This window comes from Oncorhynchus clarkii, chromosome 12 (assembly GCF_045791955.1).
Source record: "Oncorhynchus clarkii lewisi isolate Uvic-CL-2024 chromosome 12, UVic_Ocla_1.0, whole genome shotgun sequence".
NCBI lineage: Eukaryota > Metazoa > Chordata > Actinopteri > Salmoniformes > Salmonidae > Oncorhynchus > Oncorhynchus clarkii.
The window spans coordinates 86934651-86956610 of record NC_092158.1 but is presented as its reverse complement, the minus strand read 5'-3'; the positions used below and the strand labels follow the sequence as shown (position 1 = coordinate 86956610).

General features: G+C 48.2%; 1 protein-coding gene across 10 annotated transcripts in view; it reads left to right on the top strand.

Moving 5' to 3' along the window:
• Positions 1–968: 968 nt before the first annotated feature.
• Positions 969–21960, top strand: part of LOC139421575 (hepatocyte growth factor-regulated tyrosine kinase substrate-like) — a 34549-nt gene continuing 13557 nt past the window's right edge. For 3 of the 10 annotated variants that reach the window (XR_011635645.1, XM_071172606.1, XM_071172604.1), the window contains exons 1-15: positions 969–1136; positions 2591–2675; positions 2927–3002; positions 3726–3818; positions 9785–9902; positions 10176–10228; positions 10345–10413; positions 11771–11895; positions 12648–12798; positions 14319–14417; positions 14501–14596; positions 16810–16848; positions 18192–18386; positions 18864–19077; positions 20697–20869. Coding sequence is in view for 9 of the 10 variants with exons in the window: in XM_071172606.1 (XP_071028707.1) it covers positions 1100–1136; positions 2591–2675; positions 2927–3002; positions 3726–3818; positions 9785–9902; positions 10176–10228; positions 10345–10413; positions 11771–11895; positions 12648–12798; positions 14319–14417; positions 14501–14596; positions 16810–16848; positions 18192–18386; positions 18864–19077; positions 20697–20869 (1623 nt within the window). In the remaining variant the exon portion in view is untranslated. The remainder of the gene's footprint in view (positions 1137–2590; positions 2676–2926; positions 3003–3725; positions 3819–9784; positions 9903–10175; positions 10229–10344; positions 10414–11770; positions 11896–12647; positions 12799–14318; positions 14418–14500; positions 14597–16809; positions 16849–18191; positions 18387–18863; positions 19078–20696; positions 20870–21960) is intronic. The other 7 variants (XM_071172608.1, XM_071172607.1, XM_071172612.1 and 4 more) reach the window with 5 other exon arrangements.

Below are 21960 nucleotides of genomic sequence, written 5' to 3'. Positions count from 1 at the left end.
TGTCACTGTATGGAGCATCAGCAGCACAGCCACAACAATGGCCTCCAGTGTTGTGAGTGCCAGGTAGTGACTCATACATAGAAATATAATCCACAGAAAAGGGCTTGGAACCTCTAACCCTGGAAATTTGACTGGTATATGGATGGGTACACTCACATTGGCTGCCAGTCCACCCATAATGCCATCATTGACTTGAATGGGGTGGGTCGTTCTATGCATTCTGCTTCTATGTACTCATCTATGACCTAAGTAGACCTATGTATACCAGTGTAGGGAGGAGGAGAGTGTGATGAAATATAGCAAGGCAGTTCCTCTTATTCCTCATAACAATGTGATGGAATGGATAGATGGCTGGATAGGGCCTGATCAATACTTGATGACGTAGGCCAATACCACAGGAGGCTGCTGACGGAAGGATGGCTCATAATAATGGCCGTGATTGCGCAAATGGAATGGCAGCAACCAAATGGAAACCATGGAAACCATGTGTTCTATGTATTTGCTACCCGTCCACCCCAACTAAAGTGCCACCAACCTCCTGTGGCCTAGACACATAGAAGGCTGCAGCTCCAACACTTAACGATCCCTCTCTTCTCTTGAACAAATTTCATGTCGATTAAATTGGCTCACACAGATAGACTGTGAATGGGCTTCCGATTTGTTCTCTAATTTAAATGTCTCCCTGTATTTCACTGTATCAAACTGAGTAGAATTTAGGCGAACCAGCTGATCAGAAAACCGCCATTGCTGAGGATTTATTGAGTACCCAGTAAGGCTAGCTTGTTGCACCGTCATAAAAATGTTCCTCTGTCAAACGTAATGTTATGGAACCCATGTCCACTTGAATGAACTGTACACAACCAAGTCCCCCTGTACAATCCCCTCTTCAGACTCTAGGAGGCAACGTCACAATACCGTTAGGAATAGACGGACTTCACCACCGAACCACAGAGTTTCTAAACCCGAAACAGGAAGTAGGAAGTAGCAAATAACTTTACAGCTGGCTAGCGATCTATACAGTGGATGTGTTAAAATAATTTTTGGATTGACCCCAAAAAAATAACGTTCTCGTCAGCTAGCCTGCGTCATTGGATCAGCCATGGGAAAGGGTGGTGGTACATTTGAGAGGCTTCTTGGTAAGATATGAGTATCTAAACATTTTACACCGGTGATTGTTTTTTTGCGTATTGTTTTGGCAGTCGTTTGGGGCTGTGACACAGCCCTGCTAACAAGCTAACATTAGCTAACGTTACCTAGCTAAACTTGGCATTGTCTGTGTTCGGTTCGACGATAGGCCGAGGCCTCTAATCGAGTATCGTCTTTTCTATCGAGTATTGCATTGTAACTGCTTATCAATAACATGTCATTTAATCTACCAAAAACTATGCTTTACATCCCAGGCATTTTGTCTAGCCTAGGTTAGCTTGGCTAGCTAGCATGCTAGCAACGCAATCAGAGGATGTTGTGTGGGTGCGCTGCGCCCCGATTTTCCCGACATAAAATAAAAAAATACAAACATATTTGTTTAGTTGGATATCCCCGATCGTCAGACATAAATAATTGTTTTTATAATTTGCATAACTTTCATTATTTGCCATCCAGCTAGCTAGTTGTTCTAGATATATTAGCTCGTTTGCTAGTAGTAGCTTAGTTGGCTATCAATCCAGCTCACCCCACTGCGCCAGACAACGACACCAGACATATGTTCTTATCAGTCTCATCGTAGACTAACTTCAACCCCTAAACAGTTTAGACAACTCGCTGACAACTGTAATCATCAGTAGATTGCTTCAAGTGCTCTGATGTTATTGAGGGTGCCAGTGCCTATTGTTGAGCCCTGTGTTGGCATAATAATGTAAGGCCAACACATCATAAACTGGCCTACAGAAAAGGCCGAAGGTTTGTGTCAATCATAATAACATACAGGCTCATTCCCGGTTACCGACGTTTCCTCTTAGTTTTGCAACAGCCGCAAGCTAGTTATTTACTGTGTAAATGCATTCCATAACAACATACCTTGATCCACTCACTATTAATCACCAACTAGGCCTACCCCATCCCCATCATTTCCTGAATGGAGAAGTCATCTGTTTCATACCTACAGTGATCGAATAACATATTATTATTATTAGGATCAGTTACATTTGTATAGTCCCACACGCCATGCCTGGAAATGTTCATGTTGTAGTCTAAATTGTGATGTGGGAAAGGCTGCTTTCTCAGTCATTAATGGTTTTGAATAGGCGCTAGTCACAATCAATTTCACCTGCTCACAAGCAAACACACAACTCCACTGTTTAGAGAAATAGCCTATGCTTTCAGGTGTAAGGTTTTGTCTTATCCACCCTGGTTAAAAGACCCTCACACTTCTCTTCTCTTACTAACACTGACTTAGCTGATAGCTACTTTATTGAGGGAAAGTGTACTTGCTACGACTGTGATATGTGGTTGTCTCACCAAGCTATTTTAAGATGAACGCAGTGACTGTATGTTGCTCTGGATAACGTTGTCTGCTGAATGACGTAAATGTTTATGATAATCTTGAATGAAAGACATGTGAGACACTGAACCCTCTCCTCTCTGTCTGCAGATAAAGCAACCAGTCAGCTGCTGCTGGAGACAGACTGGGAGTCCATCCTGCAGATCTGTGATCTCATTCGTCAAGGAGACACACAGTGAGTAGTAGAGTGCCGAGTACACCACAGCCCTGATCAAATACTTAGAATCCTTCCTTCCTTCTGGTAATCACTAGCCTAATCTCTGTGATTGGATAATTGCAGTGGAGAGGTCCTTAAGTGTTTCCGTGACGAGGCCTAGGAAGGAAGGAAGGAAGGAAGGAACCATTTGAAAAATAATTGGAACTAGCCCCATGTTTCTCCACACGATAGAAGTGTGTCTGGTCTGATCAGTTTTTCTCTTCCTGCAGGGCGAAGTATGCCATCGGAGCCATTAAGAAGAAGCTGATGGATAAGAACCCGCATGTGGCCCTTTATGGTCTTGAGGTGGGTTACGAGACTGACCAATGCTGCGTGGATCTACGCTGAACCACTCCCCACTTGTGATGACACAATCATAACCTTCTAGTGCTGCTTTACAGGACGGCTCATCAATTATTCAAATTGGGCCATATTCAGATGTTTTGAATAGTAAATGCGTTAAGGAAATGTTATCCAGATATGTATATACGCCTCGATCACACCGTCAGCGTGATTCCATTTGGATACACCAGGGGTACGTTAGTTTCCAGTGGAACGCTGTGTTTGCCTTGCAGCATTGCAGAGGCAGTGCGTTCTGTGTGATGTAGAGGTTGGATTTATGGAACGTAAGCATCAAACTGTATGTGTCAACGGCTTGACAGAAATGGTAGCGAAAAGGTGAATGTTGAACTTCTGTTGCCCACATATTTATTTATTTATTTAACCTTTATTTAACTAGGCAAGTCAGTTAAGATGATTCTTATTTACAGTGACGGTGTAGGAACAGTGGGTTAACTGCCTGTTCAGGGGCAGAACGACCCCTTGTCAGCTCGGGGGTTTGAACTTGCAACCTTCCGGTTACTAGTCCAACGCTCTTAACCAACTGCGTAACATTTTGCGTAATGATGCTGTCGGTGTAACCACGGTGACAGGCTAGTTCCTTAGTGAAAGGTCTGATGTGAGGCGTAAATCAGAATAATTGGGCCTCTGTGTTGTGAAGTGTGATTGAGTGTTTCTTCCCCCTGTCAGGTGTTGGAGTCAGTGGTGAAGAACTGTGGTCAGACGGTCCATGATGAGGTGGCCTGTAAGACCACCATGGAGGAGCTGAAGGATCTACTGAAGGTGACCCTGTCTTGATTCACCCCCTCTATACCTCCTTCACCCCCTCTACACCCCCTTCACCCCCTCTATACCTCCTTAACCCCCTCTATACCTCCTTAACCCCCTCTACACCCCCTTCAGCCCCTCTACAACACCCCCTCTACACCTCCTTCACCCCCTCTACACCTCCTTCACCCCCTCTATACCTCCTTCACCCCCTCTATACCTCCTTCAGCCCCTCTACACCTCCTTCAGCCCCTCTACACCTCCTTCACCCCCTCTATACCTCCTTCACCCCCTCTACACCTCCTTCACCCCCTCTACACCTCCTTCACCCCCTCTACACCTCCTTCAGCCCCTCTACACCTCCTTCAGCCCCTCTACAACACCCCCTCTACACCTCCTTCAGCCCCTCTACAACACCCCCTCTACACCTCCTTCAGCCCCTCTACAACACCCCCTCTACCCCTCCTTCAGCCCCTCTACCCCTCCTTCACCCCCTCTATACCCCCTTCACCCCCTCTACACCCCCTTCACCCCCTCTATACCTCCTTCAGCCCCTCTACCCCTCCTTCAGCCCCTCTACACCCCCTTCAGCTCCTCTTCACCCCCTCTACACCCCCTTCACCCCTCTACACCCCCTTCACCCCCTCTATACCCCCTTCACCCCCTCTATACCTCCTTCACCCCCTCTACCCCTCCTTCAGCCCCTCTACCCCTCCTTCACCCCCTCTACCCCTCCTTCACCCCCTCTACCCCTCCTTCAGCCCCTCTACCCCTCCTTCAGCCCCTCTACACCTCCTTCAGCCCCTCTACCCCTCCTTCAGCCCCTCTACCTCTCCTTCAGCCCCTCTACACCTTCCTTTCACCCCTGTCATGCGCCATCTTTCTTAGCATCATAGCAGAGAGATACTCTTAATGATCGGCTATGGAAAGCCAACTGACATTTACTCCTGAGGTGGTGACTTGCTGCACCCTCGACAACTACTACTATTATTATTGTTACAACATCAAGAGCCTCTTAAACCAAAAGTTTCAATTGAAACCAACTGAAGCCAAATCATTTTAAGCAGGTTACTTAGATGTTTCTCTCTCTCACCCTCCCACTCTCCACTTGCCCAGTTCCACTCCAGGGAAGCTCCATTGAGACCTGGATGACCCCGTTCTGATGGGTCATTCCTTAAAACAAGTGGAGTCAGACCTAATGGTGTCACGTCCTAACCTTTACCTCCACTCCTTGTTGTATAGGAGTGTTACTCTAGAGTGAACTAGTCTGCTGTGGTCTTCTACAGGCCTACATCCCATCAATCTCCTCCTTGTTGTATAGGAGTGTTACTCTAGAGTGGACTGGTCTGCTGTGGTCTTCTACAGGCCTACATCCCATCAATCTCCTCCTTGTTGTATAGGAGTGTTACTCTAGAGTGAACTAGTCTGCTCTGGTCTTCTACAGGCCTACATCCCATCAATCTCCTTCTTGGGTTACTTCCATTCAGACAACTCTCATAATGCCAGTTATGTTTGTGGTGAGCCAAGAGGATGAAGGGACAGGAACAGTTATGTTTGTGGTGAGCCAAGAGGATGAAGGGACAGGAACATTAATGTTTGTGGTGAGCCAAGAGGATGAAGGGACAGGAACATTAATGTTTGTGGTGAGCCAAGAGAATGAAGGGACAGGAACATTAATGTTTGTGGTGAGCCAAGAGAATGAAGGGACAGGAACATTAATGTTTGTGGTGAGCCAAGAGGATGAAGGGACAGGAACATTAATGTTTGTGGTGAGCCAAGAGAATGGACAGGAACAGTTATGTTTGTGGTGAGCCAAGAGAATGAAGGGACAGGAACTACACATTAGAATAATAAAAACATGTTAGCATTTCAATTTAGGTCAGAAAAGGAATGTCTTGGTTTTTATGTCGACTGTCAGTTTTACAAGATACAACTTATTGTGATCTCAGTGTAGAAACTGGGAGTGTTAGGCTGCAGCACTGAAGTACTAATCCAATCACGTGAGGATTTCTTCTGGATGAGGGGGAAGTTCTCCCTAGACACTGATCTTGGGTCAGTTTTGCACCGCCCCCCCCCCCCCTACTAATGGTTAAGGTTTGGAGTGGGGGATGGGAAGCTGACCCTAGATCTGAACCTAGAGGAAACTTCAGCCCAGAGTGCTCCTTGTGGAAGGAATGCCCTCTCTTTCTCTGGAGCTCTTGTGGTTGAGTTGGGTAAAGGAGGGAAGCTAAGACTAGGCTGTGACCCAGTCAGCTGACATGGGCTTCGCTTCCCAAATTACACCCTGTTTCCTAGTGCGCTACTTTTGACCAGGGCCCGTATAGGACTCTGGTATAAAGTAGTGCACTATGTAGGGAATAGGGTGCCGTTTGGGACGTAACCATGGCGATCACAGCACACCAGAACGGCTGTAATAACACAGCAGACACCTCTCCCTCTGCTCTGATTTCTCCACCGTGTCTAGATGGCAGACGTATTCGTGGTCCCTCTACTACTGAAATCAGCTTCATGGCCAGCTACAGTTTGTACTAGTTTTTACACACACAGTGTGATCTGTCTGGGGGATATGTCTGAGCCTTGTGCTGCACACTCCAATCCTTATGACCTTTTCACCCTGCGTCTTAGCCTCATAATCACCCACTGGGGCTGTAGTGAACTGCAGACCTGGGTTCAAATAGGGTTCGAAGTCTTTCAAATATTTCTGGTGTTTTGCTTAAACCTGTCTGGAGTGCCAGACTCTGCAGGGTTTACCGTTGCATTGCTCCAGGTGAGCGAAATCAAGCCTTGATCAAGTCTTTCAAATGATTTTAAAATAGTATTTGAACCCAACCTGGGAGCTGGCCAGAGGTCATTCAGTTTTCCACATAGAAATGTAGCCTAATGAGTGTAGTTGACACGATTTCTTACAGGACTGTCTGTATGTATGCATTTCTATCTGCAATGTTCAGAACAAGATAGATATTTTATGAATAAAACTGAAATCAGTCTATTTTTTTATATTTATTTTTAACCTTTTAACCTTAACCAGCAAGTCAGAACAAATTCTTATTTTCAATGATGGCCTAGAGGCAGAATGACAGATTTGTACCTTGTCAGCTCGGGGATTCGAACTCACGACCTTTCGGTTACTGGTCCAACGCTCTAACCACTAGGCTACGCTGCCGCCCCTATTCTACCTGACAGTTATATCTGTTCTACGCATATCTATCTGATTTGTGAATGGTATGTTAAGGGTGCCACCCTCTTGAACAGTTCATTTGGATACACTATACAGCATGACATTGCAGTCTTTTAAATTGGCTCCCCACCCTTGTCATGTGACCTTCTGTTGACTTCCTGATGGTGATGTCATAGCTTGGTCACACGCTGATTCAGGTCAGACCGACTGAGGGACTTCCCAGCACAAGTCTCTACTCTGTGAGAGAACACTCTGAACACTCTGAACATGTAGTCTCTGAAGTGACGTCTGGAATGGGATTATTTAGGGGGGAAAGGACTGAAGGCAAGACAACACTCTGAACATGTAGTCTCTGAAGTGACGTCTGGAATGGGATTATTTAGGGGGGAAAGGACTGAAGGAAAGACAACACTCTGAACATGTAGTCTCTGAAGTGACGTCTGGAATGGGATTATTTAGGGGGGAAAGGACTGAAGGCAAGACAACACTCTGGACATGTAGTCTCTGAAGTGACGTCTGGAATGGGATTATTTAGGGGGGAAAGGACTGAAGGCAAGACAACACTCTGAACATGTAGTCTCTGAAGTGACGTCTGGAATGGGATTACAGTGTCTTGCGAAAGTATTCGGCCCCCTTGAACTTTGCGACCTTTTGCCACATTTCAGGCTTCAAACATAAAGATAGAAAACTGTATTTTTTTGTGAAGAATCAACAACAAGCAGGACACAATCATGAAGTGGAACGACATTTATTGGATATTTCAAACCTTTTTAACAAATCAAAAACTGAAAAATTGGGCGTGCAAAATTATTCAGCCCCTTTACTTTCAGTGCAGCAAACTCTCTCCAGAAGTTCAGTGAGGATCTCTGAATGATCCAATGTTGACCTAAATGACTAATGATGATAAATACAATCCACCTGTGTGTAATCAAGTCTCCGTATAAATGCACCTGCACTGTGATAGTCTCAGAGGTCCGTTAAAAGCGCAGAGAGCATCATGAAGAACAAGGAACACACCAGGCAGGTCCGAGATACTGTTGTGAAGAAGTTTAAAGCCGGATTTGGATACAAAAAGATTTCCCAAGCTTTAAACATCCCAAGGAGCACTGTGCAAGCGATAATATTGAAATGGAAGGAGTATCAGACCACTGCAAATCTACCAAGACCTGGCCGTCCCTCTAAACTTTCAGCTCATACAAGGAGAAGACTGATCAGAGATGCAGCCAAGAGGCCCATGATCACTCTGGATGAACTGCAGAGATCTACAGCTGAGGTGGGAGACTCTGTCCATAGGACAACAATCAGTTGTATATTGCACAAATCTGGCCTTTATGGAAGAGTGGCAAGAAGAAAGCCATTTCTTAAAGATATCCATAAAAAGTGTCGTTTAAAGTTTGCCACAAGCCACCTGGGAGACACACCAAACATGTGGAAGAAGGTGCTCTGGTCAGATGAAACCAAAATTGAACTTTTTGGCAACAATGCAAAACGTTATGTTGGCGTAAAAGCAACACAGCTGAACACACCATCCCCACTGTCAAACATGGTGGTGGCAGCATCATGGTTTGGGCCTGCTTTTCTTCAGCAGGGACAGGGAAGATGGTTAAAATTGATGGGAAGATGGATGGAGCCAAATACAGGACCATTCTGGAAGAACTTGGAAGAAATTTTTCAGTTTTTGATTTGTTAAAAAAGTTTGAAATATCCAATAAATGTCGTTCCACTTAATGATTGTGTCCAACTTGTTGTTGATTCTTCACAAAAAAATACAGTTTTATATCTTTATTTTTGAAGCCTGAAATGTGGCAAAAGGTCGCAAAGTTCAAGGGGGCCGAATACTTTCGCAAGGCACTGTATTTAGTGGGGGAAAGGACTAAAGGAAACCTTTAAGTTTGAAGTATTTCTATAGAGACTTGTTGGTCTGGTAAAACAAGTCTCTCTACCTAGAGTAGAACCTTGTTTCAGTCTAGGTGTATTCATATCATATTATTATAAGTATAGCCTAGCCTATCTTCTATTCTGGAAGAAGGAAGTGTTGTGTTTGTCAGGGGACTTAGGTGCCCAGTTTTTTGTGTTTTCTTTGCACTTAATATAGAGTAGTGTTTTTAAATGCAGTTTATCTGTCTAAAAGTTGTTCTTGGGAAGTTGTACATAACCACTCACTGAGTACTACAGTGTATCTGTGACTGTAACTCAGTGAGTGGTGATGTACTACAGTGTATCTGTGACTGTAACTCAGTGAGTGGTGATGTACTACAGTGTATCTGTGACTGTAACTCAGTGAGTGGTGATGTACTACAGTGTATCTGTGACTCAGTGAGTGGTGATGTACTACAGTGTATCTGTGACTCAGTGAGTGGTGATGTACTACAGTGTATCTGTAACTCAGTGAGTGGTGATGTACTACAGTGTATCTGTAACTCAGTGAGTGGTGATGTACTACAGTGTATCTGTAACTCAGTGAGTGGTGATGTACTACAGTGTATCTGTGACTCAGTGAGTGGTGATGTACTACAGTGTATCTGTAACTCAGTGAGTGGTGATGTACTACAGTGTATCTGTGACTGTAACTCAGTGAGTGGTGATGTACTACAGTGTATCTGTGACTCAGTGAGTGGTGATGTACTACAGTGTATCTGTGACTGTAACTCAGTGAGTGGTGATGTACTACAGTGTATCTGTGACTCAGTGAGTGGTGATGTACTACAGTGTATCTGTGACTGTAACTCATTGAGTGGTGATGTACTACTGTGTATCTGTGACTGTAACTCAGTGAGTGGTGATGTATTGCCCCTTGTAACAGACGGAGCCCAACGTGAGGAATAAGATCCTTTACCTGATCCAGGCCTGGGCCCACGCCTTCCGCAACGAGCCCAAATACAAGGTGGTTCAGGACACGTACCAGATCATGAAGGTGGAGGGTAAGTCAGATCCCAGATCAGCCCCTAGCCCCCTAGACACTCCTGAAGACCTGAGAAGATTGGCTCGGTGGAGGAAACATAGTGGCAGCTGTCATCCCTTCCTCTCAGGTGTCCTCAGGTTTTCCATAGTGTCTGGAGGTTGGCTATGATCTGGGATTCAGACACAGTCACTAACACACAGTAAAACAGAACAGTGTCACAGTAAATATTGATCTTGTATTAAAAAAGCTTTATCCTGCATTGTTGGACATCTTGTATCTCCTGTTGTTCCAGGTCACGTGTTTCCAGAGTTCAAGGAGAGTGACGCCATGTTTGCTGCAGAGAGAGTAAGAGTCTTCCTCTCACTGATGTTGTTCTGGTTCGATACATCCTTACTACTGAATGTTCTCAGCTTGTTAGGAGGACCTCTAATCTCTCTGTCTCTCTCTCTCTCTGTGTTCAGGCTCCAGATTGGGTGGATGCGGAGGAGTGTCATCGCTGCCGGGTTCAGTTTGGAGTGATGACTAGAAAGGTAAGGTAGCATGGCAGACTAGCAGAATGACAGACTGGCGGAATGGCAGACTGGAGGAATGGCAGGCTGGCGGGAGGGAGGACGGACTGGCGGGAGGGGGGGAAGGACTGGCGGGAGGGGGGGAAGGACTGGCGGGAGGGAGGACGGACTGGCGGGAGGGGGGGAAGGACTAGCGGGAGGGGGGGAAGGACTAGCGGGAGGGGGGGGGAGGACTGGCGGGAGGGGGGGGAAGGACTGGCGGGAGGGGGGGAAGGACTGGCGGGAGGGAGGACGGACTGGCGGGAGGGGGGGGGGGGGACTGGCGGGAGGGAGGACGGACTGGCGGGAGGGGGGGGGGGGACTGGCGGGAAGGAGGACGGACTGGCGGGAGGGAGGGAGGGAGGACGGACTGGCGGGAGGGAGGGAGGACGGACTGGCGGGAGGGAGGGAGGGAGGACGGACTGGAGGGAGGGAGGGAGGACGGACGGACGGACGGACTGGCGGGAGGGAGGGAGGGAGGACGGACTGGCGGGAGGGAGGACGGACTGGAGGGAGGGAGGGAGGGAGGGAGGACTGGCGGAATGACGGGCAGGAGGCCAGACTAACAGCAGCAGTGGTTTGTGTGGAAATGTGTTCTTTCCTTCCTCCTCCAGTAACACATTGTGTAAGTAAAAGGGAGAGAATGATATGACTTTGTATCTGTTTGGATTATTCTGTCTGTCTGTCTGACATTCTCTCCCTCCTGTTGCAGCACCACTGTAGAGCCTGTGGTCAGATCTGTCTGCCTGCCTGTCTGTCTTCTGTCTGTCTGACATTCTCTCCCTCCTGTTACAGCACCACTGTAGAGCCTGTGGTCAGATCTGTCTGCCTGCCTGTCTGTCTTCTGTCTGTCTGACATTCTCTCCCTCCTGTTGCAGCACCACTGTAGAGCCTGTGGTCAGATCTGTCTGCCTGCCTGTCTGTCTTCTGTCTGTCTGACATTCTCTCCCTCCTGTTACAGCACCACTGTAGAGCCTGTGGTCAGATCTTCTGTCTGTCTGACATTCTCTCCCTCCTGTTACAGCACCACTGTAGAGCCTGTGGTCAGATCTTCTGTCTGTCTGACATTCTCTCCCTCCTGTTGCAGCACCACTGTAGAGCCTGTGGTCAGATCTTCTGTCTGTCTGACATTCTCTCCCTCCTGTTACAGCACCACTGTAGAGCCTGTGGTCAGATCTTCTGTCTGTCTGACATTCTCTCCCTCCTGTTGCAGCACCACTGTAGAGCCTGTGGTCAGATCTTCTGTCTGTCTGACATTCTCTCCCTCCTGTTACAGCACCACTGTAGAGCCTGTGGTCAGATCTTCTGTCTGTCTGACATTCTCTCCCTCCTGTTGCAGCACCACTGTAGAGCCTGTGGTCAGATCTTCTGTGGGAAGTGTTCCTCCAAGTACTCCACCATCCCCAAGTTTGGCATCGAGAAGGAAGTGCGTGTGTGTGAGCCCTGCCACGAGCTGCTCAACAAGTGAGTTACCGAGAGTTAGTGAGTTACCCAGAGTGTTAGTGAGTTACCCAGAGTGTTAGTGAGTTACCCAGAGTGTTAGTGAGTCACCGAGAGTGTTAGTGAGTCACCGAGAGTGTTAGTGAGTCACCGAGAGTGTTAGTGAGTCACCGAGAGTGTTAGTGAGTCACCGAGAGTGTTAGTGAGTCACCGAGAGTGTTAGTGAGTCACCGAGAGTGTTAGTGAGTCACTGAGAGTGTTAGTGAGTCACCGAGAGTGTTAGTGAGTCACCGAGAGTGTTAGTGAGTCACTGAGAGTGTTAGTGAGTCACCGAGAGTGTTAGTGAGTCACCGAGAGTGTTAGTGAGTCACTGAGAGTGTTAGTGAGTCACTGAGAGTGTTAGTGAGTCACCGAGAGTGTGAGAGAGAATATGTTACCTGGCTAGAGAGAGAGAGAGAGAGAGAGGCTCAGTCAAAACCACCCTCAATTCCATTTCATCAGCATGTATATTTAAAATGTCCCACTTCAGCCTTCATAGAGCATTTCATCAGCCTGTAGAAGTTGTTGTTCTAGTGGTATAATTTCATGTGGTGGGTAGGTACAGTTAACGAATGATCTGTATGGATACTTGTGATCTTCTACTGTAAATACCATTCTGCTGCTCAGTTCCCAGTCGGTTTCCATCCATCCAGTTTATTGTCCATGTCCAACAACCTCTGACTCACCAAGTTGTGTGTCTGACCCCTGACCTCCCTTCTGACCCCTCTCCTCACCAGCCACCCTTCCCTCTCTCCCCCGCCTAGGAAAGCTGAAGGGGGTAAACCCGTCGGGACATCCACGTCCGTGGCCCCAGGCCCGGCAGAGCTGCCCCCAGAGTACCTGACCAGCCCCCTGTCCCAGCAGTCTCAGGTAGTGGTCCAGGAAACAGTAAGTGAATGTATGGCCTAAGAGACGACCCCCCCCTGGTGGTGATAGCCAGGGTTAAGGTGTCTACGTCCCAAATGGCACCCCTATTCCCTACATAGTGCACTACTTTGGGCTGTGACCACCAGAGCTCTATGGTAGTGCACTACTTTGGGCTGTGACCACCAGAGCTCTATGGTAGTGCACTACATAGGGAGTAGGGTTTCACTTCAAGTGCAGACCCAGACAGTCTCATCCTCCCCCAATAGAGACGATGTATGGGGGATCAGTTTAACATGCCATAAACTACAACGTGGGAGTTGTAGTTCGATGAGCCTTTTTGGGGGAGGAGGGGGGGGGGGGGGTGTAGTTTGACGTGGTAAAATGATTCCCAATGATCACCAATCATCTCCCTCCCCCGTTCGAACACACAGAAAACAAGTCTTTGTTATTAGATTATTATAAGGCCCTCCTGCTGTCTCCCGTTTGTCTTTGTCCTAACTCTCCCTCCCCCCCTCGAACACACAGAAAACAAGTCTTTGTTATTAGATTCTTATCAGGCCCTCCTACTGTCTCCCGTTTGTCTTTGTCCTAACTCTCCCTCCCCCCCTCGAACACACAGAAAACAAGTCTTTGTTATTAGATTCTTATCAGGCCCTCCTGCTGTCTCCCGTTTGTCTTTGTCCTAACTCTCCCCGCCTCCTTGACCGCGGTGGGGTTCCAGGTTGTCTGTGTTTGCAGTGAGGCTGCTCCTCAATTCATGCCCCTTGGTTGGAGAGCGAGGCGGCAGCAGTGTTCCCTTCCCTCTGATGATCAGATCTCACAACGTCTGTCGGACTGTTTTCAAGTTAACCATCAATCCTGGAACCGCAACAATATGATAAAAAGCAATATTCTGAGAAGTGAAGCACAACTGCATTGAAGACCACCTGGAACGCAGCCATTGGCTTGGCTTATTACCCAATGCCCACCCTGCTTTACCTTCCCTGGTGTTTCTCCTCTAACCTTCCCCTCCCTGGTCCTCTCTCCTCCCTGGTCCTCTCTCCTCCCTGGTCCACTCTCCTCCCTGGTCCACTCTCCTCCCTGGTCCACTCTCCTCCCTGTTCCACTCTCCTCCCTGGTCCTCTCTCCTCCCTGGTCCACTCTCCTCCCTGGTCCTCTCTCCTCCCTGGTCCACTCTCCTCCCTGGTCCTCTCTCCTCCCTGGCCCTTTCCCCTGGGGTCCTCCCTGGCCCTCTCCCCTGGGGGCCTCCCTGGTCCTCTCTCCTCCCTGGTCCTCTCTCCTCCCTGGTCCTTTCCCCTGGGGGCCTCCCTGGTCCTCTCTCCTCCCTGGTCCTCTCTCCTCCCTGGTCCTTTCCCCTCCCTGGTCCTTTCCCCTGGGGGCCTCCCTGGTCCTCTCTCCTCCCTGGTCCTTTCCCTGGAACCCTCCCTGGTACTCTCTCCTCCCTGGCCCTTCCCCGTGTGGGCCTTCCTGTTCCTCCCCGGCCCGCTCCCCTCCGGGCCTCCCTCCCCTGTAAGTTTCATCTCTCTTCCCTGTCTCACCAGGTGCCGCCCAAACGGGACGAGGCGGCCCTGCAGGAGGAGGAGGAGCTTCAGCTGGCCATCGCCCTATCACAGAGCGAGGCTGAGGAGAAGGAGAGGATGGTGGGTAGTGCTGTATATAAATCATGGGACTGTAGCTCCACAGTGGGAATGGAAAGACACTGATACATGTTGTGTGTCTACAGAGACAGAAGAACTCGTACGGGGTCTACCCCAAAGCTGACCCCACCCCAGTCACCTCCTCAGCCCCGCCCGTCAACTCACTCTACTCCTCTCCTGTGGTAAGACTTACTCTCATCCACTCCCTCCATCCTCTCTCTCTCTCTATAGATGTACTCTGTCTTCACACCATCCTCTCTCTCTCTATAGATGTACTCTGTGTTCACACCATCCTCTCTCTCTATAGATGTACTCTGTGTTCACACCATCCTCTCTCGCTATAGATGTACTCTGTGTTCACACCATCCTCTCTCTCTATAATGTACTCTGTGTTCACACCATCCTCTCTCTCTATAGATGTACTCTGTGTTAACACCATCCTCTCTCTCTATAGATGTACTCTGTGTTCACACCATCCTCTCTCTATAGATGTACTCTGTGTTCACACCATCCTCCCTCTCTCTATAGATGTACTCTGTGTTCACACCATCCTCTCTCGCTATAGATGTACTCTGTGTTCACACCATCCGCTCTCTCTATAGATGTACTCTGTGTTCACACCATCCTCCCTCTCTCTCTATAGATGTACTCTGTGTTCACACATCCTCCCTCTCTCTATAGATGTACTCTGTGTTCACACCATCCTCCCTCTCTCTCTATAGATGTACTCTGTGTTCACACATCCTCCCTCTCTCTATAGATGTACTCTGTGTTAACACCATCCTCTCTCTCTATAGATGTACTCTGTGTTCACACCATCCTCTCTCTCTCTCTCTCTCTCTATAGATGTACTCTGTGTTCACACCATCCTCTCTCTCTCTCTCTCTCTCTCTATAGATGTACTCTATGTTAACACCATCCTCTCTCTCTATAGATGTACTCTGTGTTCACACCATCCTCTCTCTCTATAGATGTACTCTGTGTTCACACCATCCCCTCTCTCTATAGATGTACTCTGTGTTCACACCATCTTCTCTCTCTCTCTCTCTCTCTCTCTCTCTCTCTCTATAGATGTACTCTATGTTAACACCATCCTCTCTCTCTATAGATGTACTCTGTGTTCACACCATCCTCTCTCTCTCTCTCTCTATAGATGTACTCTGTATTAACTCCATCCTCTCTCTCTATAGATGTACTCTGTGTTCACACCATCCTCTCTCTCTCTCTCTCTCTATAGATGTACTCTGTATTAACTCCATCCTCTCTCTCTATAGATGTACTCTGTGTTCACACCATCCTCTCTCTCTATAGATGTACTCTGTGTCACACCATACTCTCTCTCTCTATAGATCTACTCTGTGTTCACACCATCCTCTCTCTATAGATGTTCTCTGTGTTAACACCATCCTCTCTCTCTATATATGTACTCTGTGTTCACACCATCCTCTCTCTATAGATGTTCTCTGTGTTAACACCATACTCTCTCTCTATAGATGTACTCTGTGTTCACACCATCCTCTCTCTCTCTATAGATGTACTCTGTGTTCACACCATCCTCTCTCTCTCTCTATAGATGTACTCTGTGTTCACACCATCCTCTCTCTCTATAGATGTACTCTGTGTTCACACCATCTTCTATACACCTTCTATACACCTATACACCTGTAATTACTATGCCGGGGGCACATACACCTGTAATTACTATGCAGGGGGCCCATGCACCTGTAATTACTATGCCGGGGGCACATACACCTGTAATTACTATGCAGGGGGCCCATGCACCTGTAATTACTATGCCGGGGGCCCATGCACCTGTAATTACTATGCCGGGGGCCCATGCACCTGTAATTACTATGCCGGGGGCCCATGCACCTGTAATTACTATGCAGGGGGCCCATGCACCTGTAATTACTATGCAGGGGGCCCATGCACCTGTAATTACTATGCAGGGGGCCCATGCACCTGTAATTACTATGCAGGGGGCCCATGCACCTGTAATTACTATGCCGGTGGCCCATGCACCTGTATTTGTAATGCCGGGGGCCCATGCACCTGTAATTACTATGCCGGAGGCCCATGCACCTGTAATTACTATGCCGGGGGCCCATGCACCTGTAATTACTATGCCGGGGGCCCATGCACCTGTAATTACTATGCCGGGGGCCCATGCACCTGTAATTACTATGCCGGGGGCCCATGCACCTGTAATTACTATGCCGGGGGCCCATGCACCTGTAATTACTATGCCGGGGGTCCATGCACCTGTAATTACTATGCCGGGGGGCCCATGCACCTGTAATTACTATGCCGGGGCCCCATGCACCTGTAATTACTATGCAGGAACTTAACCATGTATGGGCTCTGTTGTGATGTATAATGTGTGTGTTCTCCACAGAACTCCTCTGCTCCCTCAGCTGAAGATGTCGACCCTGAGGTAAGACACATGTCAACTCTGACACTCTTGAGCTGTCTACTGAGCTGTCTCTGAGCTGTCTCTGAGCTGTCTACGTGCTGTCTACGTGCTGTCTACGTGCTGTCTACGTGCTGTCTACGTGCTGTCTACGTGCTGTCTACGTGTTGTCTCTGTGCTGTCTCTGTGCTGTCTCTGTTGTCTACTGAGCTGTCTACTGAGCTGTCTACTGAGCTGTCTACTGAGCTGTCTACTGAGCTGTCTCTGAGCTGTCTACTGAGCTGTCTCTGAGCTGTCTCTGAGCTGTCTCTGAGCTGTCTCTGAGCTGTCTCTGAGCTGTCTACTGAGCTGTCTACTGAGCTGTCTCTGAGCTGTCTACTGAGCTGTCTCTGAGCTGTCTACTGAGCTGTCTCTGAGCTGTCTACTGAGCTGTCTCTGAGCTGTCTACTGAGCTGTCTCTGAGCTGTCTACTGAGCTGTCTACTGAGCTGTCTCTGTGCTGTCTACTGAGCTGTCTCTGTGCTGTCTACTGAGCTGTCTCTGTGCTGTCTACTGAGCTGTCTCTGTGCTGTCTACTGAGCTGTCTACTGAGCTGTCTACTGAGCTGTCTACTGAGCTGTCTCTGTGCTGTCTACTGAGCTGTCTACTGAGCTGTCTACTGAGCTGTCTCTGAGCTGTCTCTGAGCTGTCTACTGTGCTGTCTACTGTGCTGTCTACTGTGCTGTCTACTGTGCTGTCTACTGAGCTGTCTCTGAGCTGTCTCTGAGCTGTCTACTGAGCTGTCTACTGAGCTGTCTACTGAGCTGTCTCTGAGCTGTCTACTGAGCTGTCTATGAGCTGTCTACTGAGCTGTCTCTGAGCTGTCTACTGAGCTGTCTACTGAGCTGTCTACTGAGCTGTCTACTGTGCTGTCTACTGTGCTGTCTACTGTGCTGTCTACTGAGCTGTCTCTGAGCTGTCTACTGTGCTGTCTACTGTGCTGTCTACTGAGCTGTCTCTGAGCTGTCTACTGTGCTGTCTACTGTGCTGTCTACTGAGCTGTCTCTGAGCTGTCTACTGTGCTGTCTACTGTGCTGTCTACTGAGCTGTCTCTGAGCTGTCTACTGAGCTGTCTAGAATTCTCATTTGATACGGTTACATTTACAGCTCAGACTGCACTATAGTGTAAATGAACTATATACTGGGGTGAGTTTCCCAGAAACATAAAGGTGATTACTAGATCACTGGTTGTCCATTGCCCACCTATGGATGTATGATCTTACTGCTGAAGACGATCTTTATGTGTTTGGGAAACTGGTCCCAGGTCAGTATGTCTAGTCATGTTTTGGTTGAGAGGACATTCCTGAACTATAATGGTCTTCTCTCCAGCTGGCTCGCTACCTGAACAGAACGTACTGGGAGAAGAAACAGGAAGAGGCACGCAAGAGTCCCACCCCCTCTGCCCCTGCCCCCGTACCATTGGCTACTGAGCCCCTGCCAATCAGCCAGCCCCAGCCAGTGGAAACTGTCGCACCACTCCCAGCACAAGTCGTCATGGCCCCGCCTCCAGTCAACATAGTGGAGGTTAGTTGTACACTGCTGTGTTATGAGAGATGGAAGACAAACAGATTTTCTTATTTGTTCAGGTGAATATTCATGCATAGCAGCAGAGATTCAAGTAGATTTAGATTAGAAATGACTACATGCTCTTTGTCATTAGCTGTTTGTTCCTCCTGATTGACTTTCCCTCCTCTCCTTTCTCTTCCCCCCCCCCCGTCTTTCCTTTCTCCTCTCCTCTTCCTCCCTTTCTCCTCTCCTCTTCCTCCATTTCTCCTCTTCCTCCATTTCTCCTCTCCTCTTCCTCCCTTTCTCCTCTCCTCTTCCTCCCTTTCTCCTCCCTTTCTCCTCTTCCTCCCTTTCGCCTCTCCTCTTCCTCCCTTTCTCCTCTCCTCTTCCTTCCTTTCTCCTCTCCTCTTCCTCCCTTTCTCCTTTCCTCTTCCTCCCTTTCTCCTCTCCTCTTCCTCCCTTTCTCCTCTCCCCTCTCTTCTTCCCCACCCCCAGCAGCAGTATCAGAACGGTGAGTCGGAGGAGAACCACGATGCGTTCCTGAAGGCTCTGCAGAACGCGGTCACCACCTTCCTGAACCGTATGAAGAGTAACCACATGCGTGGTCGCAGCATCACCAACGACAGCGCCGTGCTCTCCCTCTTCCAGTCCATCAACACCATGCACCCCCAGCTACTGGACATCCTCAATCAGCTGGACGAGAAGAGACGTGAGTTAGGGGGAGATTTGGTTCTGAGTGTGTGTGGGGGGGTGGTTCTGTGTGTGTGTGGGGGGGGGGTGGTTCTGTGTGTGTGTGGGGGGGGGTGGTTCTGTGTGTGTGTGTGGGGGGGTGGTTCTGAGTGTGTGTGTGGGGGGGTGGTTCTGAGTGTGTGTGGGGGGGTGGTTCTGAGTGTGTGTGTGTGGGGGGGTGGTTCTGAGTGTGTGTGTGTGGGGGGGTGGTTCTGAGTGTGTGTGTGTGGGGGGGTGGTTCTGAGTGTGTGTGTGGGGGGGTGGTTCTGAGTGTGTGTGTGTGGGGGGGTGGTTCTGAGTGTGTGTGTGTGTGGGGAGGTGGTTCTGAGTGTGTGTGTGTGTGGGGAGGTGGTTCTGAGTGTGTGTGTGTGTGGGGAGGTGGTTCTGAGTGTGTGTGTGTGGGGGGTGGTTCTGAGTGTGTGTGTGTGGGGGGTGGTTCTGAGTGTGTGTGTGTGGGGGGTGGTTCTGAGTGTGTGTGTGTGTGTGTGTGTGACTTTGTTTCAGTGTTTGTTTATGTAAGAGAGATTCTCAGAAGCCGGGATTCAATCTGATCGCGCTTTGTCTGCAATGTATGTTTTAAAAACTACGTTCCCATGTGTGGAGACCACATTCACTGTAAACAATATGTCTCAATCAGGAATATCCTATCAATGGCATATTGTCCAAATATGTGATTGGATTCAATCCCGGCCTCACTCTTGCTCAAACCGTGAGCATGTCTGTCTGCTTGTTGGTTTACCATGTTTGTTGTGTTGGTCCTGTACAGTTTAACCACTGTCTAACTAAACATCTCCATGTCTGTCTGCTTGTTGGTTTACCATGTTTGTTGTCTTGGTCCTGTACAGTTTAACCACTGTCTAACTAAACATCTCCATGTCTGTCTGCTTGTTGGTTTACCATGTTTGTTGTCTTGGTCCTGTACAGTCTAACCACTGTCTAACTAAACATCTCCATGTCTGTCTGCTTGTTGGTTTACCATGTTTGTTGTGTTGGTCCTGTACAGTTTAACCACTGTCTAACTAAACATCTCCATGTCTGTCTGCTTGTTGGTTTACCATGTTTGTTGTCTTGGTCCTGTACAGTCTAACCACTGTCTAACTAAACATCTCCATGTCTGTCTGCTTGTTGGTTTACCATGTTTGTTGTCTTGGTCCTGTACAGTTTAACCACTGTCTAACTAAACATCTCCATGTCTGTCTGCTTGTTGGTTTACCATGTTTGTTGTCTTGGTCCTGTACAGTCTAACCACTGTCTAACTAAACATCTCCATGTCTGTCTGCTTGTTGGTTTACCATGTTTGTTGTGTTGGTCCTGTACAGTTTAACCACTGTCTAACTAAACATCTCCATGTCTGTCTGCTTGTTGGTTTACCATGTTTGTTGTCTTGGTCCTGTACAGTCTAACCACTGTCTAACTAAACATCTCCATGTCTGTCTGCTTGTTGGTTTACCATGTTTGTTGTGTTGGTCCTGTACAGTTTAACCACTGTCTAACTAAACATCTCCATGTCTGTCTGCTTGTTGGTTTACCATGTTTGTTGTGTTGGTCCTGTACAGTTTAACCACTGTCTAACTAAACATCTCCATGTCTGTCTGCCAGTGTACTACGAGGGTCTGCAGGACAAGCTGGCCCAGGTGCGTGATGCGAGAGCCGCCCTGAACGCCCTACGAGACGAGCACAGAGAGAAGCTGCGTCGTGCTGCCGAGGAGGCGGAGAGACAGAGACAGATCCAGCTGGCCCAGAAACTAGAGATCATGAGACAGAAGAAACAGGTGACAGAACTGGGGAACAACAGGACTGGGAGTCTGTTTAGGAGGGGTGCTATGTTATAGATAATAACAGGGCTGGGAGTCTGTTTAGGAGGGGTGCTATGTTATAATAACAGGGCTGGGAGTCTGTTTAGGAGGGGTGCTATGTTATAGATAATAACAGGACTGGGAGTCTGTTTAGGAGGGGTGCTATGTTATAGATAATAACAGGGCTGGGAGTCTGTTTAGGAGGGGTGCTATGTTATAATAACAGGTGACAGACTGGGGAACAACAGGACTGGGAGTCTGTTTAGGAGGGGTGCTATGTTATAGATAATAACAGGGCTGGGAGTCTGTTTAGGAGGGGTGCTATGTTATAATAACAGGGCTGGGAGTCTGTTTAGGAGGGGTGCTATGTTATAATAACAGGTGACAGACTGGGGAACAACAGGGCTGGGAGTCTGTTTAGGAGGGGTGCTGTGTTATAATAACAGGGCTGGGAGTCTGTTTAGGAGGGGTGCTATGTTATAATAACAGGTGACAGACTGGGGAACAACAGGGCTGGGAGTCTGTTTAGGAGGGGTGCTGTGTTATAATAACAGGGCTGGGAGTCTGTTTAGGAGGGGTGCTATGTTATAATAACAGGTGACAGACTGGGGAACAACAGGGCTGGGAGTCTGTTTAGGAGGGGTGCTATGTTATAGATAATAACAGGTGACAGACTGGGGAACAACAGGACTGGGAGTCTGTTTAGGAGGGGTGCTATGTTATAGATAATAACAGGTGACAGACTGGGGAACAACAGGACTGGGAGTCTGTTTAGGAGGGGTGCTATGTTATAGATAATAACAGGTGACAGACTGGGGAACAACAGGACTGGGAGTCTGTTTAGGAGAGGTGCTATGTTATAGATAATAACAGGGCTGGGAGTCTGTTTAGGAGGGGTGCTATGTTATAGATAATAACAGGTGACAGACTGGGGAACAACAGGGCTGGGAGTCTGTTTAGGAGGGGTGCTATGTTATAATAACAGGTGACAGACTGGGGAACAACAGGGCTGGGAGTCTGTTTAGGAGGGGTGCTATGTTATAGATAATTACAGGTGACAGACTGGG